General features: G+C 36.8%; 1 protein-coding gene and 3 long non-coding RNA genes across 4 annotated transcripts; all 4 read left to right on the forward strand.

Annotated features, from left to right (window-relative positions):
* Nucleotides 1-10808: 10808 nt before the first annotated feature.
* LOC138140592 (uncharacterized) lies at nt 10809-11647 on the forward strand. The gene is made up of 2 exons (XM_069061655.1): nt 10809-11141; nt 11300-11647. Exons 1-2 carry the CDS (start codon nt 10809-10811, stop codon nt 11645-11647), a joined length of 681 nt encoding a protein of 226 aa, XP_068917756.1.
* A 1395-nt stretch (nt 11648-13042) lies between these two features.
* Nucleotides 13043-14305, forward strand: LOC138140650 (uncharacterized). Its single transcript, XR_011162684.1, has 4 exons — nt 13043-13178; nt 13229-13668; nt 13720-13793; nt 13841-14305. It is a non-coding gene; the product is annotated as an uncharacterized lncRNA (long non-coding RNA).
* A 4914-nt stretch (nt 14306-19219) lies between these two features.
* On the forward strand, nt 19220-20011 carry LOC138140629 (uncharacterized). The gene is made up of 2 exons (XR_011162654.1): nt 19220-19537; nt 19601-20011. It is a non-coding gene; the product is annotated as an uncharacterized lncRNA (long non-coding RNA).
* Nucleotides 20012-21102: 1091 nt separating this feature from the next.
* Nucleotides 21103-22040, forward strand: LOC138140610 (uncharacterized). Its single transcript, XR_011162634.1, has 4 exons — nt 21103-21369; nt 21430-21577; nt 21635-21849; nt 21903-22040. It is a non-coding gene; the product is annotated as an uncharacterized lncRNA (long non-coding RNA).
* The last annotated feature ends 336 nt before the right edge of the window (nt 22041-22376 follow it).

The following is a 22376-nucleotide window of genomic DNA, read 5'->3' on the forward strand; positions in this document are numbered from 1 at the left end:
ATATATGTATGCGGATATGCAGCACATTCCATCTCAAAGAAAATCAGATGTTCCGAGTGTATTTCTCTAATTAGGGCACAAAAAGGAGAATGTGTAGACGACATATATTTTGATAATTTACAAAGAAATGGTCTGTCTACTGCAACTGAATCAGTGATGTTTTTGTTTGTACATATGTGCGCTATTTTAGAATATATTTTGAATGACGAGACGTGTTTGTCAAAATTTTTACATAGCGTTGAACAAAAACAAATTTTATGCAGTTTGACAGTGCTTAGTATTGAGTCAGACTATTATTATCGAGAATTTATGGAAACTTGTAATTGCGGTAAAAATTATAAAGATATACTAAATTCTCTTCTGTCCATTTTCGCAAATATATGTCTAAACAACTACGTCAAAAATAAAAACAACGAAACAGCTTCCAAAGAAAGACAGAAAAAGAAGAACACCTGTGAGACGGAAAAAAATTCAAAAACACGAAAACTTAACACCTTCAAGTAACATTTTTTTTAAATTAAATGCAAAAGAGGTATATTTTTAAATTTTGATATTTTTTTATTTAGTTACTTGTTATTTTATTGTGGATTAGGCCTACTGGGGAAACCACATTAAAAAAAAACGCATCTTGCACTCTACCTCTAGGGTGATGAGGAAAAGTGTGTTATAAATATCTATTCTGTCTGTAAAAAAAAGTTTGCTCCCCCTTCTGATTTTGTTACGAGCCGCTACTGCTGGACAGTGTAAAATTAGATATCATCAATTATTCACTCCATAAGGGTAAGATGGGAATTGTAACAATGATGTAATAAACAATGTCAATTTATTAAGAACGTGTAAAAACGCGCCTTTATGTTTGTTAGGCGTTCGATGTTCGGCGGTTTACCCGGTCCGCCAGTCTGAACGATTGCGACGTTGCCTTTTTCTCAGCACGGCTAGTTATTTAACGTTGGCTACGTATATATGGACCTGTCCAAAGCATTTGATCGCGTGAATCACAGGTTACTGCTTTATAAATTAGATGATTTCGGTTTATCCGATGGGTTGATTTTGCTCATTGAGTCATATCTTCAGGAAAGGGTTCAGTTTGTTCAATATAGAGGCTTCAGATCTGAATCTTTCTCTCAAACTTCAGGGGTTCCTCAGGGTTCTGTCCTTGGACCCCTGTTTTTTAATATATTTATCAATGATCTGACCTCTTTATTAAATGAAAATTTTCAAATGTATGCTGACGATTTGAAGATTTATCGTACAGTTTCGACACTTAATGATTGTTCTAGGTTGCAGAAAGATCTTGACATCATTCAAAAATGGTGCAATGACAATGATCAGCTAATCAATACTAAGAAGTGCTATGTGTTGACTTTCTCAAGGAAGTTAGACAAAATTATATGTGACTACTGGATAGGGGTGGGGTAAAGATACTGCGTGCTACTGAATTCAGGGATCTTGGAGTTGTCTTCGATTGTGGTCTCACTTTTCGCAATCATATTGAATATGTGACATCTGCTGCCTACAAATCTCTGGGTTTTGTTCTTCGTAACACGAGATTATTCCATAGTGCTGAGGCAATTGTATCGCTTTATAAGGTTTATGTGCGATGCAAATTGGAGTATGCTGGTATTGTTTGGTCACCAATATACAATAACCACACCTGGGCCTTGGAGAAGATTCAAAGGCATTTTGCTAAATTTTTAGTATTTAATGAAACTGGTCAATACCCATCTAGGGGACTTCAGCAGGAAACCCTTTTAGAATGTGTTCAGCTTCACTCATTGGCGAGTAGACGGGATTTTGCTAAAATCAAATTTCTGTCGGATGTCCTCAGCTTTTCTGTTGAATGCCCCTACCTTTTGTCAAAGCTTCTTATTAAGGTTCCTGCTTTTAATTGTAGAAGATGTGAAGTTTTTGAACTAAGATCTGCGAGGACAAATGTTCTACTAATGTCACCGTTATACCGGATGGTTAACAGCTGTTCAACCAAAGCTGACTCCAATAAAATCGACATATTCTTTACAAGACCCTCTGAACTTAGGTCTGTCCTGACATATGCCTCTTAATATAGCAAGAATATATGTAAGCTGGCAGTAAGTGTGATTCCTAATGGGAGAGTAGTATCATGCTGCTACTCATTCCACTTACTGCCTAACTAATGATAGCTTGCCTGTAATTAGGTCATTACCTGTTGGCAAGCTTAACTAAATAATAATAATAATAATAATAATAATAATATTTTAAAATAAAATAAATTTTTATTTTTACTCAAAATCTTTTCACGCCCATTTTAATTCAAGCTGTTATTCATGTAAATCCTCTTTGTACATACATACTTATTGAAGAGCTCTTGGTATTTCACTTACATTGCAATAAATGGTATTAATACTAAAAAAAGTGCATCTAGTACTTCACAAAAGTTTAATCGGTTAAATGTCCTTCTTGAATTATATAAGGATCAGTGGCGGCTCGTCAGGGGAGGCAAAAAAGCAGCACAAAAATTCCGTTAAATATATAATTTATTATTTTAAATTATTTATTTGGTTGATGTAAACACTGCAACGTTTAAAACAATTTTTAATTTCTGACGTAGGTACGTATAAACGTGTCGAATTGTATCGTTCTACATTGCACGTAAGCACTGCAAACGTGGCCGGGTCAGACTGTGTCTTTACCTCCCCCAGCTGACCATGATCCATAGGATTTATTCACACGAGATTGACTTTGAAATTTGCAAATACCAAGCGTTAAATCAACACCACCTAAATGAATAAAGCCAGACAACCAGACGCTGACGTCACATGACGTCACGCCTCGAAGGCCTAGGAAGTCTGTACTCGCCCATAACTTGAGCAACGCGTGGAGTGCATTTCGCTGACAAAACTGCTAATTAATTTGTTTTTAATCGTGTTATAAAGTTAAATTAATCGAAATCGGTTGTGGTTTTATTGTGCTTTCCTTTTTCGTGCTACAAGTGGTTTTATTGTTGGATGTGGCGGTGAGTTTGGTGTCAAACTGTTCGTTAGATTACCGGCTTCCATACCACATATTTTTCTCAATTGTAACATTGATATTTTTCCTAAATTTGGTCGTTAAACGATCATTGTATTTTATCGTTGTACAGAGCTGATAACTTTTTGCGCGATAAGGTTCGGTTTTTGGTGAGGCGAGTGACTGCGGTTTTTCGCTCCGCGCGCTCGTCTCCGTTTAATTAGGGAGGCGAGTGACCTCGGCGATTACCTTTTATTTTATATTTTCAGGGCGTTAAATTTTTGGCTAGATTATGGCCAACTCGCAGAGAAACTGCAATGCCGCGGTTGATCGGGGTGTTTCGCTTTCATGTGATTTATGTGGTCGAGGGATGCACTTTTCTTGCGCGGGTTTGTGTGCCGAAGAGGCAGTGGTGTTCATGAGGATCCAGAGGCGTTCCGCACACTTTAAAATTCTGTGTATCGACTGCAATGGGGTTTTCGAAGCGCCTTCACTTTCACCGGATCCAACCAACCAACAAACCGGTTTGGAGGAGAATATCTTCTTAAAATATGTTCGTAACATTGTCAGTAAAGAAGTTGATTTTGTGAGAAGTGAGCTATCTGCTCAGATCGAGGTTCTCAAACAATCTAATGTAGACTTGGTTAAATGTCTTACGGAAAAAAATATCTCTCCGAGTCACCAATGCTCTGCTTCTTCCAATGCAGCCAAAACAAAACAAGCGACAGGTAAAAAAATAGTGATTAAGCCGAAGGATTCTAATCAGCCTATTGCACAAACACAGTCTGATATTTTGCGCAACGTTGACCTCAAGCAGGGTAAAATTAATATAAATCAAGTTTCACTTGTATCTGGTGGTGGTCTAATTATTTCTTGTAAGGATGGGGCAGGTCAAGACAAATTGGAGCAGATTGCAACGGAAAAGCTTGGCGGTAAATATAATGTGAAATTAGTTAGTTCACTTCGTCCTAAAATTCGAGTTGTGGGTATATCAGAAGACATAGTTAAGGAAGACATTATCACGTACCTTTTAAGTCAAAATTCTGACTTGATAATAGATCCCTCTAGTTGCGGTTTAGTGTGTCACTGGCCTACAGCTAAAAATAAGAAAATTTTTCAGGCAGAAGTGCAGGTCGACACATTGTCCTACTCTCGGATTCTTGATCGTGGCAGTATTCTGATCGGACTAACCAGTTGCTCGGTATTTGATGCCGTTTCGGTCCCTCGTTGTTTCAATTGTAATGGCTTTAATCATATGTCTCGGCAGTGTAATCAGAAAGTCTGTTGTCCTGTTTGTGCGGGTGACCACGAAATTAAGGTATGTGATGCGTCTCGTGACTTCAAAAAATGCATAAACTGCATTTCGTTAAAGAACAAACCCAAAGACATCGACGTTGCTCATGCGGCATGGGAATATGACCGATGCACGGCCTATAAATATGCAGTAAATAATTTCAAACGCAATTTGTTTGAAATTCCTTCTTCTTTGGTTTCGTCAAAAAACTAGAAAATATTTCGTGCTCGGTCTCCATTGGCAAAACTTGTAACAACTGTTTGAACGAAAGTCTTAGTGAACACAATCAGGAAGTTAAAATTAGTTGCCAATTAAGGGAGTGTAGTTCTTCTTCAGCTCTGAGTATATATTATCAAAATGTCCGTGGCTTAAACTCCAAAACCGTTACTTTTTTTAACTCTGCTGCTTCTTGTGACTTTGATCTGATAGCCATTGCGGAAACTTGGTTACATGATGGCCTGGGTAACAATGAATTGTTTAACCAGACTTATACTGTATTCAGGAAGGATCGAAATTTTTGCTGTTCCAATAAATCTCGTGGAGGTGGTGTACTCCTAGCGGTGAAAGCAACATTGTTTAGTCAACAAATTAACCTCAGTAATACTCCTCTTGATTCTTTACACCTGGTTGAGGTAGTAGCGGTTAGAGTCTCCTCTATGTTAAGTAATTTTAATACTATTGTAGGTACTTGTCATTTATTTCCCCCCCTCTCTGACTGTTGAATATTTTCGCTCTGTTGTCGATGCACTTCTTATATTGGATAGCCTTAATTCCTCGAACTTGCTTATTCTTGGTGACTTCAATTTGCCCGAATTTGTCAATATTAAACAATCAGTGCAGCCATCTGCTAAGATGATTGCCATGTCGCAGTTGATACAATTTTTTAACCTCAAGCAGTTCAATAATATACCCAATGTTAATGGTAAGTGCCTTGATCTCGTCCTTTCCAATGTGAGAGACTTCGATGTTGTGGTTACCGCTTCTAATGACCCCTTGGTTGATGAGGATCACTATCATCCATCCCTCTGTGTGTCTATTGCTCTAAATAGTCCGCTTTCTCGTTTTTTAAAGCGTGCTGCAGATATAACAAGCTATAACTTCCGGAAAGCAAATTTTCCAGATCTGTATCATGCAATGATTGATGCTGACTGGTCTTCTATTGAAAGCAGCAGTGATGATGTTAATGCCGCCTCTGATTCATTTTACAATATTTTATATAAAATCTTAAATGATCATGTACCTAAATATAAAAATAAAAAGCACAAATATCCTGTATGGTTCACTCCGCAAATAATTAAGAATGTACAAATCAAGGAGAAACTTCGTCGGCGTTACATGAAATTTAAAAATCCCGAGGATCTTGTATCTTTTACAGAATTAAGAGGCAGTGTTAAGAGTGATATATCGCTGGCATATAAAGAATTTGTCGCAACTTCAGAACGAAACATTAACGAGAATCCTAAGAAGTTCTGGCAATATCTCAGACAAAAGAGGCGAGGCACTGGTTTGCCATCTTGCATGTCGATTGGTAAGTCAACTATATCGGGGCCAGTAAATATTGTGGATTTTTTCAATTTTTTCAATTTTTTCAATCAATCTACAGTGACCCAGCTGCTGTTTACACTAAATTCGATTCGATATCTAACCACAATAACATATGTTTATGCTCTGTTTCTGCTGATGAGGTATTTCAGTCCATAAAAAGAATCAAGTCAAACTATGTTCAAGGCCCTGACGGGATTCCTGTCTTTTTTGTGAAAGGCTGTGCTAGTGTGTTATCGCAGCCTATGTCTGTGCTCTTCAATCTCTGCATAAAAACGGGGACTTTTCCGGAAATTTGGAAAATTTCAAAAATTCTGCCTACTCATAAATCTAAAGATCGAAGTGTGATAGAAAACTACAGACCGATCTCAATAATTAATAATTTTGATAAGATTTTTGAGTCTCTGATCTTAGACCAATTGTATTTTGCACTTTCTAAATTAATATCACCCAGTCAACATGGATTCATGCGTGGTAGATCCACAACTACCAATCTTTTCTGCGCTACACAACTCATATCTGACTCTATCGATAAGGGTTTCCAAACTGATGTAGTATATCTTGACTTTTCAAAGGCATTTGACTCCCTGGATCATAACATTTTAATCCAAAAGCTTCAGTTTGTCGGTGCTTCTCCTATGTTGGTGAAGTTTTTCTGTTCCTAGCTGCAAGGTAGAAAGCAGTACGTCCATTGTTATGGGTATGACTCAGGGTCTATAGATGTCACTTCGGGTGTACCACAGGGCTCTGTTTTGGGTCCTTTGCTGTTTCTGGTTTTTATTAATGATATTGGTGACAAACTAACTGTACCTTTTTTCTTGTTTGCCGATGATGCCAAGTTGTTGAAACAAATTAGCGAATGGTCTGACTGTGTTACGCTAGAGGCAAACTTGGACGAAATAATGAACTGGTGTACAAGAAACAAGCTCAGTCTCAACATCAACAAATGTCAAGTGATGTCTTTTTCTTTGAAAAAGGAAAATATCAGATTCGATTACACCTTAAGTTTGAATCTCTTGAACAGGCCAGAAACAGTAAAGGATCTTGGTGTAATTTTTGACCGTAAGTTATCGTTTACAAGCCATATTGATCATGTGGTGTCTGATTCTATGAAGCTGCTGGGTTTTTTGATTCGAAACTCGCGGGATTTCCAAAGCAGTCGTACTCTCACAATGCTTTTTAATGCATTTGTAAGAAGTAAACTTAACTATGCTTGCATCATATGGCAGCCGCATCATAATATTCAAGCAGTTAAACTAGAGCAGATCATACGAAAATTTCTAAAATACCTTTATCTTCGGGATGTTGGTGAATATCCTCCCATTGGTATTGCACATACATATCTTCTAAATCGTTTTGACTGTGTCAGCTTTGCTACTTCTTGTAAAAAAGCGTTAGCAATATTTGCTTTCAAACTCCTGCATAATATTTTAGACTGTTCGGAAATCTTATCCCAGTTAGCATTTAATGCTGGATCTCGAGGCACGAAATCGCGGCATTATAGACTCTTTTATCTGCCAGCTCATAGAACAGACGTAGGCAAATTTTCACCATTGTGCAACATGTGCAGATTGGCAAATGACCTGCATTGCCAATTGGACCTATTTTCTTGTACCTTGAACTGCGTCAAATCGAGAAATTTCAGCAGTATTTGATACATTTGCATATGCAACTGATGTCAATCTAGAGCATTCAGGCTATACAGATACTTCTCATTCTCTTGATGTCATTAATTTTTAACAGAACCCTATAATTGGAATTCTTCTGTTGGGTTCTTTGAATAATAATAATAATAATAATAAATGTTGCATATAATAAACGTAAAACTGTAATAAAACGTTTAAAATCAAATAATAACAAGTGACAGTGGAATATACCTTTTCAAAAATGGTAAACAAATGCTGTGTTCCACGGTGTAGTGGTAATTATGCTACCGGCGAAAAAGTGCATGTTTTCAAATTTCCGAAAGATGACAACATGAGAGAAAAATGGCTTAAAGCGATTCATAGAGAAAACTTCAAAATTTCTGAACACTGTGGTAAGTTTAGGTAATGTAAGTTCCTATATTTAGTTTAATTTGATCTTATAATAAAATAACAAAGCAGTTGCCTACGTTAAAACCAAGATATTAGAAAGAATGGTATGTCAACTTATACCTGCAACTACGTGATCAAAAACGAACGCCAGATGTGACATTTCGGGGACTGTCACTGAACTGTCAAATGTTAAGTGGAACGATAAGAAAGTTAAACAAAATGTTATTTTTTAATAAAAATTGATACAATTAGTAAAGTTACACAAGTTTTGCAAGCTTTGCGTGCCGTTTTGATTTTGTTGTGGCGGCAGTTCGTTTTCTAGCCTCTTTTTGGCAAGAAAAACACATTCTTGTGATTAAAAACGACATGATTATTGATTTCGTCAATGTTTTTTCATGTTCAGGACATCCCACAAGACTATGAATTTTGTGTTGCTGGATTTTGAACAAAATTTCAAGTAATGTGTTCCTTTTAATGGTTGCTTTTAAAGAGTCAGAGATTATAACCACAACTTCCTGTAGTAACCTTATTAGATCAACGGAAGGAAAAGTTAAGTGGCCCCGGCTCCTCAAAATAATGAAGGCATTGTAGTTCTCGTCACCATCACCAATGATTGACTTGTAGCACAAAGAACAATCTTTTGGTTTGTGTCTGCGGGCAATAAAGCCACACACATACGCAAAGGCCTCCTCGTTGTCAGCAAATCGCATTGCTGCCCCATTTCCAACATCACGTGTCAAAACTTGGTCTAACTGAAGATCCATTTCGACTTTTGTTAATTGCTTTTTTGTTGTATTGTAGCTTACAGTATCATCTTCTTGCCGAACTAATGCATCAAGTAGATTGCCTCCTGTAACGTTACTACCTTTGGGCGGTTTGACAAGAGAATAGAGGGATAACAGCCTAAAAATTTGAGCCACTTGCAACGTTTCAGGATTATTGTTTGCACCACCTCCAGCTCTCAACAGTCTAAAAAAATGTTCGACGGGATCTTGATTAATTCTTGTTGTCATCAAGTGTTTGAATCCAAGAACGGTGGTACAGTATTTCGGCAAATCTAAAGTTGTGTTAATAGTGGCTCGTAACCCTAGTGCTGTCGATCGTGTTAAAAAGTAATTAGGTTCAGCACAACATTCCCATAGGTGAAAGTATGTTAAAAAATCTTCTAACAGTCTCTCTTGTTTAGAACCTGGTCTTAAAGCACTATAATTATCTTTTGAGTTTAATACGTCTGATACCTCATTGATGCGCCTACAAAATTGAATTGTGGGGCCACAGTCGTTAAATCCAGGTTCTCCTTTGTCTTTTAACAATTGTAGAGCATCTGCAACAGTTCCACTAAATAACTGAAACGCATATCGACTGGTCATTTTTTCATGTAGTTGTGGATTTACATGTTTTTCAGTTAACTTTGGCGCATATATATATATATTCATTTTTGGCGTCATACGAAATTAAATTGTGGAAATGTTGCAGTTTTACCCGTCCTTCAGGCACATGTAATTCTTTTTTTGACACAAGTCTATTTCATCGAAAGGCTGTACCAGGCACCTTGGAATTACAAGCCGAAGTTACAGCACCCTCACTGGGATTTTCCTCCCCCTCTAGACACCGAAGACGTCTTAACACACATTTCATTGAGGGAAATTAAAGCGAGGATATCCCAAACCAAAACAAAGTCGGCTGCAGGTCCAGACTGTATTCAAAAGCGACACCTCAACCGTTGGACTGTACACGAGATCCTCCACCTTCTATTTAATTTATTATTGTGTTGTACGATGCAGGCAACACAATGGAGGATGAACCATACACAACTCCTGCTTAAGCACGGTAAAGATCCGGCGCTGGCAGAGAGTTATAGGCCCATCACAATAAGTTCAATCCTGAGTCGGTTATACTGGGGCATAATCGACCAGAAACTCAGAGAGCACGTACGGTTCCACCCGCGCCAAAAGGGGTTTGTGTCGGAGGCAGGGTGCTTTAACAATGTGCAGATCCTAAGTGAGTTGCTGCGGCACTCAAAGAGCCAACACCAAAGCCTGGTCGCAGTGTGCCTGGATGTGTCTAAAGCCTTCGACACAGTTCCGCACTAGATCATTGGTCCTGCACTGCGAATGAAGGGTCTTCCCGAGCCGGTGGTACGACTCGTGGAGGATTCCTACAAGGATCTGCACACGAACATCAAACAGGGCACAGTGGAAGTGTCCTTGAAACTTCAGCGAGGGGTGAAGCAAGGCGACCCCCTCAGCCCCTTTATATATATCGCAGTTTTGGAACCCCTTTTACGGCAGCTGGAGATTCTTCCGGGGTATGAGGTTGGAGAACGTGCGAGTGTCTCAAGTCTGGCTTTCCCAGATGACCTATTCTTACAACGACTGATGTACCACAAGCCAGCGCCCTGTTACGAGCAACTGGGGAGTACCTTGGAAGGTTGGAAATGAAAATTTCGGCCCCCAAGTGTACATCCTTTCAGATCGCACCCACTAAAGACTCCGGATTGACACTGACAAATGGAGAGAGGATCCCGGCCGCGACCGCGGAGTCCGCGTTCACTTATCTGAGTGTGAGAATATCTCCTTGGGCAGACGTGAAATTGGAGGGCCTGAGGGAAGAGTTCGGCGGGGCATTATTTAGGGCCTCCCGCCTCTCTTTAAAACCGCACCAGAAAGTCGAACTAATCTCCAGATACCTAGTCCCTCACTACCTCTACAGAGTGGTGGTCGCAATTCGGCCAGTCACGTCAACTAGACCAGTAGCTAAGAGGAGTGATAAAACGCATTTGCCACTTGCCACAATCCACTACAGACGGGCTTATTTATTGTGGCATGAAAGACGGCGGAGTAGGTATCTCCAAGTTGGAGACAATAGCTGTTACCTCCATCTTGAAAGCGGGATTGAAGTTCAAGCATTCCGCAGATTGAGTGATGCGAGCTCTTTGGCTAAATGCTGGCATGGCAAGCCGTCTAAATAGCTTAGCAAAAGCCACACGAGTGAATCCGTGGCCAACTTATGACCCCAAAGACCTCGACCGCTATAAGTTGGCCATGAAGAGATCAGAGCTTGCAAGGTGGGCGTCCCTGGTCTCGCAGGGCAAGTCCATTATGTCCTTCGCCGACAACAAAATTGCCAACGCCTGGCTTACCAATAAAAAGCTCCTAAAGCCGGGCAATTTCATATCGGCCCTCAGACTGCGAACCAACGTCGCCGGTGACAGGGTGGCATTAAATAGGGCAGTCCCAGGTGTGGTGCTCAGCATGAGACACTGGGCCACATTCTCGGAATTTGTACGAGTACAACGGTCCAAAGAATCGATCGCCATTATGAAATTAAAAACCTAATCGCCGATGCGGCGACCAAAAAAAACAACGAAGCAGCAGTAACGTTGGAGCCAACCATCCGCACTCCAGCGAGTGGGAATCTCAAACCTGACCTGGTGGTACAGAGCCAGGGAAGAGTCTTCGTGGTCGATGTAACAGTCCGCCACGAAGACGGGAATCCACTTGCACAGGGCCGGCAGGCCAAGCTGGAAAAGTATGAACCTCTGCTTCCAACCCTCCAAGAACAACTGGGAGCGTTGTCTGGGGAAGTCCTACCGATTGTGGTGGGAACGAGGAGAGCGTTACCCAAGGAGACAATCGAAGCCCTCAAGAAGCTTAAAATTACCGATCGCAAAACGCTGTTAACGATATCGTTAATAGCTTTAAGAGCGTCGATAAGAATATATCACGCTTTCATGGACTATAACGCTCGCCCTCGGCCTGTTGGGGGCGCCAACTACCCTCACAGGTAAATCTTCTGATCAATTAGCTTGTCGACTCACTGTTTTAACGTATATGTCTTGTCTGTTTTAAAAGAGCCATGTGGCGGGGCACTTTACACCTCGTCACACCTCAACGTTGTCCTCGTCTTAATTTATAAATTTTAATTTTTCGAATTTTAAAGAGCCGGCAATGCGAGTCACGATGCGGAGCCGAGAATGAGAATTTAAATGAGGAAAGAAAAGAGTTTATCGGCTGGCACGTGGCGCCGGAGCCGGTCAGACGTTGGGCAAGTCGGCTGCGAGGTTCCCCGTGGGTGGATCTGCGTGAGGAACGGGATCCAGCGAAATTCCGAAAAGTCGTCGCTGAGAAACTCCGGTTCACGATTTTTTCTTGACCCGTCCGTGTAGTTGTCTTGGACCAAAGTAAAGTGTGGTTCCCCTGCGGGGGCTCAGGTCTGGAGTAGCTAGATAGTGGTGCAAGCGTTCATGCGGTGGGCTACGGCGTCATGGCGAAGAGGTGACCGCGAGCTAACTACACGAGGTCACCCCCGCCTGATGCAGTATTAACATCAGTCAACATCTGGGCCACCACGACCCATTATCGTGGAAAGTGTGGGGTTCGCCCCCATAGCAGAAAGACCATCTGGCAAAGCATATACAAAGTTTTTCAGTTCGAAACTTCATTATGATGTGGTTATGGTACAAATCACTGTGTTTGCTACCTTAGAAGTATCTATTACTTCGTATTTTAGTTTTACTAATTTTGTAGAAAACAACATCGATACTGAAACATTTAATCAATTGAGCGACAGTGATATAAAGGAACTGATTCTTGCTACTTGAACAAGGAAGAAATTTTCTCAAAAATACCAAGAATACTTGATTGAAAAGGTACATACTTTCACATTTACATGGGTATAAGATCTCTTTCCAAATTATACCATTTATTATGTTTACGTCACTGAATTTATTTCTTATACGCTTATAACTAACTTGTATATTATCACAAACCAGAATCAGATTTTAAAAGATTGTAGATGCACCTAATTTTATTCATTCATGGAATAATTGTGTATGACGTGTTAGTAGTCTAGTGCATTAAAAAAAATTCAATATTTCTTTTGTTAAATTTATTATATTATTCATAAAGTAAATATCAATGTGTACATGCTGGTTTTAGGCTATTTTGAACGTTGATCAAGGAACAAAAACTGATAACGTTTCGGACACTACTTTGAGCATCTCAAGTGACAGTAGCACAAGTGTTCTTGACTATGATCAACTTCATCCTCATTATTATCCTTTAAAAGATACACTCGCCAAGCAATACGAAATAATTCAAGTTAGCTCAACGACAAACGTAAGACTCTGCGTTGAAAACACATAAAAATGTCTCTTTGTTTTTTTCATTTATTGCAGTGTACGAAAATTACTAGATTGTACAGATGAAGGTAAAATCGTTAAGAACAGTTACGGACCCTATAGGAAATATAGGAAAAGTCATTTATGTAATATAATAATGTAATATAAGACACGAACTGGAAAAGTTTCCTGATCAACGGTAGAAATACAGATTTTAATAAGGAAAAAAATATATCAATAACGTTTTAGAATCTCTACACAGCGTTTTAAAGCGTTGGCCGCGGAAATCAACGATATATTTTTACATGAAGATGCCGCAATCTACTATCTACCATACACGAAAGGCGTCAATGGAAAAGAAGTTGCAGCTAGTGGAAAACTTTGGCGTGCTTATGTGTACCAACGCAAGATTCTGAGAGAAGGCGGCTTGCTACAAAAGAAAACAGGAGAAATCTATCATTTAAATTAATGTTTTTTACGAAGTAAATGAAAAGGGGGCAATAATCCATCAGGAAGACGAACTAAATGAATATATAACGTGGCTTTGTCATAATAGTATACCTTATGAGGAAATTGTAGAAAAGTGGCGTAAAACTGCTGCATTAAGATTACAGTTTAGAAGTGGGGAGACAATTGCAGAATATTATCAAAAATACTCTGCCTTAAAGTTTCAAACGGGCTATTTTTTAGTAAGCCTTAAAATCTATTCAGAATTATTATTAAATAAGCTGGTTTTTCAGATTGAAGTGAAGCGAACACAAACTGGAAGCCAAGCAGAAGGGAGATTCTGGATGGCTTTATTTTATTTATTGATGTAAGTATTTTAAGGTGCAAACTAGGTTTCAAACATAAGATTTGCAGGATGCTTCTTTTTTAATAAAAAAATTGGAAGAACGGCGAATGAAGTGCCAAGATCTGAAAATTACCGCCCAACCAATTCCGGTCGTCGTTGGCAAATACAAAGCATATCAATGCTTTGTCTGCGTAGATGACCAATTATATAAACTTTACTTTACAGAAAATAGAAGTTAACAAAACCTCCATTGAATCTTACGTCGAATATAGCGATTACGACGAGGAAATAGTGCAAGAATATTACTCTGAAGACGCATCAAATAACATTTTCTTAGTCACAAAAATTTTTAATTCAGAACTTTTCAATTTTGTTAACGAAATGTATAACAATTCTGTTGTGCCTCGAAAATGTGTTCAATTTTATGATCCAAAAATTATTTTTTTTTTTGTAAGGGTCTTATACAGGCTGTTTGATGAAAAACGCCTCAACCCATAAATTTGTTATTTATTACCCGATTTCAATGAACAAAAAAATCAAAGATATGGTTTTTCAAGCGCTACAAAACAGCCATAAAATGTTTTTTTTTGCGTTATCTTCAATAGCTAACGACAGTCAACTTTTTTTTTAAATGGACACATGTAGTTTTTTAGGCTTGGTCTGGTATGTTTTTTTTTCTGGATCTAATGATGTATTGAAAGTTATCATTATTTTGGTTCAGAGCTAACTGAAAAAAAAATATTTTTTTTTGTGGTTCAGCTTATAAAATTTTTAAGAGTGCCGTGAAAAACAATCGGAATACAAAGTACGATAAATGTCATCTAAACGTCAGCTTAGAAGTTTTCATCTGCTTTTTTAAACTTTTTTTATTTAAGTATAAAATAACATTGTCAGTCATGCAGGATAGCAGTCATTTGACTATTGTTTTATGTTCGAGTGTAATAAAAATCGTAATTAGTCAAAAACAAAAAGTTAATAGAAAAAATAATTATTATTATTATTATTATTTATGTTTTCCAAGAAAATAATAATAAAACTCTTCAAGATTCCACCTGAAAATTTTCAAACTCACACTTGACATTTGTTGCTATTTGTATTCCAATTGTTTTTCACGGCACACTTGAAAATTTCATAATAAACTGAACCACAATTAAAAATTGTTTGATTTTTTTTTCAGTCAGCTATGGACCAAACGATAACTTTTAATACATGGTTAGATTCAGAAAAAAAAACTTAATCAGACTGAGCCTAAAAAACTACATGTGTCCATTTAAAAAAAAAAGTTGACTGGCGTAAGCTACTGAAAATAACGCCAAAAAAAATGATTTTATGGCTGCTTCGTAGCGCATGAAAAACGATATCTTCGGTTTTTTTGTTCATTGAAATAGGATAATAAATAAAAAAGTTATGGGTTGAGGCGTTTTTTATCAAACAGCCTGTATCCGAGTTAAAAAAAAAATTAAATCGCTAACTAAATTAAATGAAAGAGAAAAACATAAAGGACATGGAAAAAGCATTTGGTTTTATTGAAAACTGTTTGAGTGGTCTCAATTCGGAGTATAAATGTATACAAAAGTATAAGCAACTGGCTTATTTGTTCCATCGTTTAACATTCAAATAGGAGAAAAGATGAAGAAACACAACAATGCAATGATAGAGCCAGTACCCGCATATATGAAATTAATTTCTTTAAGAGATCTTTTACCTAAATTATTTTCTCTTGAAGAGTTTCTTCAATCCATGAAATTGTATTACTCTGATTTACTAAAAGAAAAACAGTAGTAAGTAACTTCGTGCAATGTGAGTTGTGGAAATACCAAACTAGAAATTTTGGCAATGTTGTTTTTGTTTTTTGTTAATGTTGTTTTTTGACGATTATGAGGTGGGAAACGCTTTAGGTTCGCGTGCTGGCACGAAAAACTTGGAGCGATATAGGTATCTTTGCCTTCAATGTCACCACATACCGGGTGATTTTAAATGAATGTGACTTTTTTCATAGGTTGGTAATATTATTGTTGGTTATTCGCTTTTTAATGTGATAGTTGACATAAACATAGGCGTCCTCGCCTATTTGACACAATTTATTAATACATAAAATGTCAAAATGACGTACGTACGCCAATGTGTTGATTAAGGTATCAAGTTTGCCAAAATAATTTATGAAAAATGTTCCCAACTTAAGAAAAAAAGTCACAATCATTTAAAATCACCCGGTATGACTTCAAAATTATGTAATAAAAAAGTTTGGCAATAAAATACTTTCAAAATTAATTGAAGAACTGAAGTATCTGCAAGAGAATGGAATAACAGTTTCAAATGAAAGAGTTTATTTCAAAGTTGGACTCATATCGGGAGATAATTTAGGTATACCTACATTCTCTTTTAGGATTTACGGAAAGTTTTTCGTGTAACTTATGATCTGTACAAATTATTATTAACCGCTTACTTTAGTGATCCAACTAAGCCGTGGAAGAAAAAAAAGAAGATATGAAGTGGTGGTTTGGTACTGTTGTACTGGTACTGTGTGTTCAGTCGGATTTGAACTTTAATCTAGTTAAAAAACTAGTGGCACCTATAGAACCAACGTTAAAAGCTGCCGTTGCTATAGTTCACCCAAAGATATAGTAATTTTATGGACTTTGGCGCGACGGGTGTCAGAAGCTTCTTGCCCTGCCATAGCTGACCCCCTCAAATGAATGTACTCCATCCCTCATAAAATCACAGGGTGGACCATCATATAGCATATTTGCGATAAAACCCTTTTTTAATTGTCAAAAAAATTGAAATTTAGAAGGCACAATCTTCAATTTCCGGTGTACGAAATGGCCGAATCATTTTTTATAAAATAAAATAAATGTGAAATTTGACTTTGATAGCGTTTTATTATCAAAGTAATAAAGCAATCCGGACTTTTTTCTTACAATCTCACCCACAGGACAATGTCGATTTTGATTATAAAGAGCAATCAAATTAATTTGTAATCGAGTTATCCATGAATCCGAAATCGTATGTCGTTACTTGAACTCCACGCTCCAATAAACACAGCTTGAAACACAGGTTAGGTCTCTACATATCAATCGCAAAAAACATACGGACTCAAATCCATGGATGACTCAATTACAAATTAATTTGATCGCTCGATATAGAAGTTGGTATTTAAATCAGGATAATATCTGAATAAATCGACATTTAATATCTACTCGTACAAAGTGGTACAAATCCAGGACCCTACCGCCAGTTATCATTTACAGTTGGTTGTTTGCGGTAAGCGACCATTGTCAATCTGGAATTATGACCCATCGAGGGTCGTCGTCATAAATTACTCACATTTTGGTACCAAAAATTATTATGTCAATTAATTTGAAATCAATGTTCTCTGTGATATTTTCAATCCAGGGAGTCGATAAAAAAAATTCATTTTTTAATTTTTTAGCGTCCTGACGCCATTTGGAGCGTCTGTTTGCAAAAATAAAAAATTCATGTTGTAGTACGTTCAATCTAGATTATTGACCGCAAAATTAAAATTTCTAGGATGATGAGAAATACTTTTTATTGAGAATATGCTAAACGATGGTCCACCCTGTATTTCTGGGTCTACTTCAAAGATTAATTAAATGCGCAAATGACCCTGAAGAAGAGAAAAGCAGTCCAGATTCCATACAATAAAAAAAATGAATAACAAAAAAGAGTATTTTCGATAAAAAAGATTTAAAAAAAAAACAAATAACTTCATAATACCATCTGCAGAGGAACGTAACCAAATTGCAATATCCCTTTTACATAACGCCACAGTCAGTCAACACGCAGGCTTCGAAAATATTCAGGAAACAAATACATAGTGCGTTGTATTCACTCCGAAGTGTCCTTTCAAACGAGGTGTCACTTGACGTAACCTTACATTTGAAAAAAACAGTTATTAATAAAGAAAATAATAAAAATATTTTTTAAATTTTCAACAATTTTTTTCTCAAGTTTTCTTAAAGGTAAGGGGTTAAAATTTTTATACTGTAATATTGACAGTTAAAAGACCTATCAAAATGATGACGAATAAATATAGGTTGCTATTTAAAAAAGTAGATGATGACGTCATTACTTTGACAAGAAACACCCTGTATAAAAAAAAATGTTACGTCAATAAACGTGAAATTGGAATTAAAAATCGACCTTTTTTTGTTCTTTTTTCAAAACTCAACAGTTTATGATTTGTCGAATTGTTGCGTCACTTTTGCCCCTCACTGTATATTGTCGACCTAACAAAAAAAAATAAAAAATGCAAGTACAACAACAACAACAATACAAGTGTTTAAAACAATTAAATACGAAGATTTAATTTCTTTGGCCCTCGGTCACTACCCGGAAAATCTTAATCCTCTTGGCGGCGCGGCGGCCGGTGGTGGAACCCGACCATTGAACACAAATTAAGGATGGTGGTCCAATTCGGTGACACCGATTTGATTCTAGGTGTAAATAGGTACTTAAAATTTTGTTTGCCGGAATTATTTATTTTGACATTTGTTGTTATAAAATATAATACAAACAGGATACCTGGTGCCCGTTGTAAACAGTATAAACAACAGTGTGTGTAAAGCATTTGTATGTGCATAACACAGCATATCTATTACAAACAAGATGTGCAACCCACGTAAAGAAGAACAGTAGACGCAAAAAATAGACAATAGTTTTTATAAAAAAATATGTTAGTTTTGTTATGTATTTTATTATTAGCAATAAACCGCTGTGTCGCATCCATAAACTTATTTTTTTTAAATTAAGCTTCGTCTTGTAAAGGAAAACAGAGGAAAATGTATCTATAAATTCCTGCAGATATTAAAGATGCTAAAATATTTACATCTTCCTCATCTGAGGATATACTGCAGTAATTTGTATTCCTTGGAGAAATTTTGAAGTGAAAAACTCACCAAAAAGCGATAAACACAAAAACACTATACACGCGCGAGTCGGAATGAGAACTATAGTGTATTTTTTCCTGGTAGGCGCGTGCGTGCGCGTTTACAAAATCCTGCAACGAAATGCGACTTTCCTATTGGTTACTTTATTTTTCTACTTACACTAGAGAAATGTGCAATATTGCAGTTTTCTGTACTGTCACTGTCAACTGTGACTGTCAATCAGGTCCAAGCTGCCATTTTTGTTTCATCGTGTCTTAGTTTTCCTTTCGGGTTTTGTGTTGTGTCCGTTTATTTATTAAAAAAACAGTTCTTAGTGGTTAAGAAGTTTTTATATGTCAACAAGATGTCTTAATTTCGATCACCAAATAAATCGCGTAAGTTGGATTTATGCTAACATCAAGGAACAGTTTTTTATTAATGCATATTTATAGCAAATTTCTCACAAGCCGAGAAAGAAATGATCGTTAAAGTATTTCGTGGGATCTCCAAGGATTTTGCCGAGTTAACTAAGACGGCTCAAATGGAAAAAACTACTGGTATTGATTTCTGAGTTTTTTGTTGTATCACAGCTTAATTACTTTGTGTTGAAGGTTGTGGATTTAAAACCATTCAATGATACTTGGCGGAAGAAAAGAAGTGTGGGCAATTACAGGCACCGAAGAAACCTGATAGGAAATGTATGATTCAATTGGATGAACATCAAAAATATCTCATTCGAAAAACAGTGCACTCATTTTTCTCTGCAAACAGAATTCCTACAATTGATGCTGTGTACAGGGAAGTGCAAAACAATGAAGAAATTCCAAACATCAGTCGTTCTAAGCTTTATAATGTTTTACACGAATTAAAATTCAAGTAAGTACATACATTGTTTTCAATTAACTGTAAACATTGAAATCTATGTTTTATTTCAAATAGCACAAATAACGAAACAGAAAAAGCCTGTTAATAGAAAGAGAAGACATAACTGGCGAAGAAGATATTTACGGGAAATAAAAAAAATACGCCAAGAAGGGAGACCTTTTCTCTTGCAAGATAATGGTTATTATAAATGATTGTAGTCGAAGCAGGCCATGTCCATGTTATGAAATTTTTGCCGCTTTCATGTGAAGTGTCAATTTTTGTCGACGTCACTGTAATTTTTTTTAGGTGAAAAGTGCGGTGTTGATTGTTTTGTTTTATTTTTTTTTAAATTGTTTTGTACCCAATTTAACTCCTGTGTAAAAAATAAAAAATGTACATATAATATTTGTTATCAATTTTTCCACGAGTTTATTCATAAACTTTTTTGTTTACATTTTACAAATTATACAAAAATTAAATCGTAAACATGAATTTTAATATGCAACCCCAAATACTGATCCCCCTAGATAATATGCAACCAAAAATACTAACAATTCCTGCATCCTGCTAAAAATCTTAGCTATGTGATTCTACCTTTCGGAGATGCGCACGCACGCGCCTATCAGGAAAAAATAGACTTTAGGCATTATATTTTTATTTCAAATTCAGCCGTAGAGTACTAGTACAGCTCTTCTTCATATAACAGAAGTAGTCTAATATGTGGAACTTTTTAACTCAGATTATTATGCCTAGTTTTCTTAGTCATTTTCCTATTTTCTATGGATTATTTTTCAACAAAAACCAGTATTTCAATTAAAACATCAAAAACAACGTTGAATGTGACTTTTTACCCTTATTTTGAACCCCTAACTTCTAACTGAGATTTTCCAAAAAACATCATTTTTTTAGAAAAATGAATCGATTTTCAAGTTTCAGTCGTTGAATTTTGTTGAGTTTGAAAAAAAGCCTATTGAGGTCTGTTCAAAAACACAAAAAATTAAGAAAATGACCTGTTTTTATCTATTTTATCTACTTTTTTTATGGCCTTTTTAAAAATGTGAGCCAGATTTGTATGCGAAAAATCAAGAAAACTACTCTGTTTTGTAAAAATTTCTTAAAAAATGTGAGCCAGACGTAACAACTGAATTTGTGGTTTTTGTTGAAAAATAATGCATAGAAATAGGAAAATGACTAAGAAAACTAGGCATAATAATCTGAGTTAGAACTTAAAAGAATTGGAAAATTTAATGCGTACCCAAACGGTATACACTCCAGAAAATGGCCAGTTTGCTTGTTGACACCATTGACTATTGAAGGTCGATTTATAAACTTGACGTTGCCGTTGCAGTTGGCAGTTGCAGTTGCCGTTCAAAGTTAAATTCTACTAAATTCTAACTTGCGTTTACATTGACCGTTGCCGGTGCAGTTAGTCGTTCAAGTTTCGTTTGCTTGAAGTTGGATGCTGTTCGAAGATGGCCAACTTTTAACTTTCGCTGTTGCCGTTCGACTGTCAACCAATGAAAAGATAGTTTTCAACCACGTGGTGTTGGCAACAAAATCAGCTGGTTGACGGTTGGTACCTGTGGTTGGCACTCTTGGCAGTATGGTCGTCAGTTTGTGGTTTTGGTCAGATTTCAGATTGCCGCGTTCCTTACTTTGTGACGCTTTGTGGTTACTTATTAAAATGAGCGAGAGAGAAGAATTCGGTGGTGACAAAACGGGACTTCTAATAGAATTAATCCAGCAGTATGAGTTTTTATTCAACTTGGGTCATAAAGACTACAAAAATAATTTTAAAAAAGGCGAGGCCTGGACACAAATTGCGGGTGTTCTAAATATGACTGGCAAGTATATATACAAGGTTTTGTTTATCATATATTCTAATGTACTCAGCAATTTTGTAGTTGAAGATTGCACAAGAATCTGGAGAAACCTGAGAGATAGGTTCACAAAGGAAAAACGTAAGCAACCTACCGGTTCGCAGGCACCTGAATCAAATTGAGCCTATTTTGAAAGAATGTTGTTTTATACAAAATTTTCCCGACCCAGAAAGTGAGTAGTAAAGTGACTTTATGATCTTCTTTAATGATAATAACTGGTGGCCAACAGAACTCATACAACAACACCAAAAAGGCCTATTGATGGGAGGTCATTGTCCTCTATGTCTTCGTGTTCGTCTTCCTCTGCGTGGTCCACTGTCGATCCCATCATGTCACCACTATCATGGCCAGAATGTGGGGATGAGCCAAGTGTAATTGGTTCACCAGAAGAGTGCCGGGTTAGTGAAGTCAGAATTGAACCTACAACGCCACGATCACACAGAGGTAGGTACTTGTTTTATAATGTTATAAGTTATGTTAAATATACGTTGCTCTAGATACACAAAATGCTGATGTTACCGGCAAGAAGCGGAAAAACAAAGAAGAGGACCTTCAGGAGGTGATCACTGTGGCAAAGAACATAGCTTCCACATTAGAAACCAGGGAATTTGCAAAAAAAAAAAACAAACGCAACGTTTGTTGAATATGAAAGGCATTACTACTTGTACTGGAAAGTGATAGCGAATAAAATAAAATAAAATTTGCGTTTTACAACTCAAATCATGTTTAATTACAAAAAAAAATATGGTACAATAAGCATGTTTATTACCATATTTAAATAGGCAAGCAAACAATTGGTGCGATTCTGTTTTAAAATTTATCAACATTGCTATATAACAAGGTTGTAGTTGCTATGATATGAAGCTGTTGATTGGTGTGATCTATGCAAAATCAATGTTGTTCGATAACAATATTGCTAACTTTTGAAACAGAATCGCACTGATTGTCTAAGCTAATTTAAGATTATTATG

Source organism: Tenebrio molitor, chromosome Y (assembly GCF_963966145.1).
Source record: "Tenebrio molitor chromosome Y, icTenMoli1.1, whole genome shotgun sequence".
NCBI lineage: Eukaryota > Metazoa > Arthropoda > Insecta > Coleoptera > Tenebrionidae > Tenebrio > Tenebrio molitor.